The following is a 1,939-nucleotide window of genomic DNA, read 5'->3' on the forward strand; positions in this document are numbered from 1 at the left end:
ATCCATGTTAGCTAATGACATTGGTTTCTCCCATGTATGCGACACACATCAATGTGTTTGATGCTTTGGTGAGCTTCAACTTGCCCTAGTATGAACATATTAACACGCGCCATATACACAGGTATGAAACCTTGTCGGTGCACTGTAGCGCATCAAATGTGAAACTCTTTCGGATTTTTACTGTGAAAATGGGGCATCTTTTTGCCGTATTCTCACAATTAAAGCTTGGTGTGAGAATAGTGTTTTGTGTGCTATCATGCGCCTAAGGCGAAATGCTGCTGGATTTTTGTTGAGGAAATTTGACATTGATTCCAAATGTGCTAGCAAAGCATTGATAAAGGCCACACCCCTTTCCAAAATCACGCACCTAATCAAAATTTATTCATCACAGTCATCCTATTCAATCACCTATTGTCTATGCATAATATCTTTTCCACATGGAAATACACCGTTGAATATAACCCCTATTTGGAACTCAAAAGTATCATGGTAACCAACCTACATTATATCATATCAAAATCTCAAATCTTAGAGAGAATTAAGTCAGCCATTACTTCCTTGTCTACTATCATAACCATACAATACTTACATAAACTCGTCAACCATTGTTTCACTTAATAAGAGAAAATAAAGAGATGGTACTTGACTTAGTTTCCTCATCACTTTGTCCAGTAATAGCAAACAATCGTCCTTGGATTTTTGGCCGTTGATTTACATCATTAGGCTTAACCATCGGCTCATTCTTCAAAGCTGGGCAATCCTTGATATGATGTCCCATTTGTCAACGCTTAAAACATGCCCCATTTTCACAATAGCAAACACCATTATGCTTTTTACCACACTTCGAACAATTCTCTATTACTTGTTGCACCACCTTAGGCTCTAGTTCTATTGCAGTCTTCTTTTTGAATGGTTTGTCATTTTTATTTTCTTTTTGAGATTCTTCAGACTTGGATCTCTTTTTATTTTGATCCCGAATTTTCTGATAGTCTTCACATTCCTTCTCAACAACTTTTGTTGTCTCCACTACCTCAGAATAAGCCTTCAATCATAAGGCTGTCATCCTAGTTCTGATACTCGGTCGTAGTCCCCTTTGAAATTTCTTAGCCTTCCTAACATCATTAGACACAACATGAGAAGCAAATCGAGCCAACTTAGTAAATTTAGCCTCATACTGTAACACCGTTTTGTTCCCTTGAATGAGCTCCATAAACTCCACTTCTTTCTCATCCTGTACACTTTCTGGAAAATATTTCTCATAAAAAGCATCAAGGAAAATAATCCAAGTCAATATCTCATCTTCCTCAAGTGGCAAAGTCTTTTTAGTGGATCTCCACCAATGCTCTGCTTCCCCTTTCAGTATAAATGAAGCAAAAGAGAATTTTTGTACCTCAATACAACCAACCACATCAAATATTTTCTCCATTTGCATTATCCAAGTCTCGGTTTCTGTAGGATTAGGGTTTCCCAAAAATGAAGGAGGACCCATTTTCCTAAATTGCTCAATGGTACATCCTTCAATCTCAGCATCTTTGGGCTTAGCTGTTCCATTAGTACTAACATGTTTTTCCACCACCTTAGCAAGACTTCTAATAGCATTAAAAACACCCTCATGGTTTTCAGGATTTGGCTCAGAACTAGAAGGGGTAGAATTGCAGGGTGGCATTTTCCTATAACCAAACAAACAACACTTTAGAGTTGGATAAACCTCAAAGAAAAATCATAGTATACAAGAGATACTAACGCTTTTACTATTCTTATGATTCTAAGCATACAGTCACATAGCTTCTAACAATGATCAAACCTATAAAATACCCATTGACTATCCAATGATTCAAGCCTATTCTTCCACATCTTATAAAAAAAACATCAGAAGTCCTAATTGTCTACAGAATCATAACCTAGAGCTTTGATACCAATACTGTCATGACCCAAATTC

General features: G+C 36.9%; 1 protein-coding gene across 1 annotated transcript; it reads right to left on the minus strand.

Annotated features, from left to right (window-relative positions):
- Positions 1-1,048: 1,048 nt before the first annotated feature.
- Positions 1,049-1,666, minus strand: LOC126719581 (uncharacterized). Its single transcript, XM_050422115.1, has one exon. The coding sequence runs from the start codon at positions 1,664-1,666 to the stop codon at positions 1,049-1,051; it is 618 nt and encodes a 205-aa protein (XP_050278072.1).
- Between the last annotated feature and the right edge of the window lie 273 nt (positions 1,667-1,939).

This window comes from Quercus robur, chromosome 3 (assembly GCF_932294415.1).
Source record: "Quercus robur chromosome 3, dhQueRobu3.1, whole genome shotgun sequence".
In the NCBI taxonomy this organism is placed as follows: Eukaryota; Viridiplantae; Streptophyta; class Magnoliopsida; order Fagales; family Fagaceae; genus Quercus; species Quercus robur.

Coding starts and splice junctions, on each gene's coding strand:
- LOC126719581 (XM_050422115.1), bottom strand. CDS start 1,666: ATGCCACCCTGCAATTCTACCCCTTCTAGTTCTGAGCCAAATCCTGAA.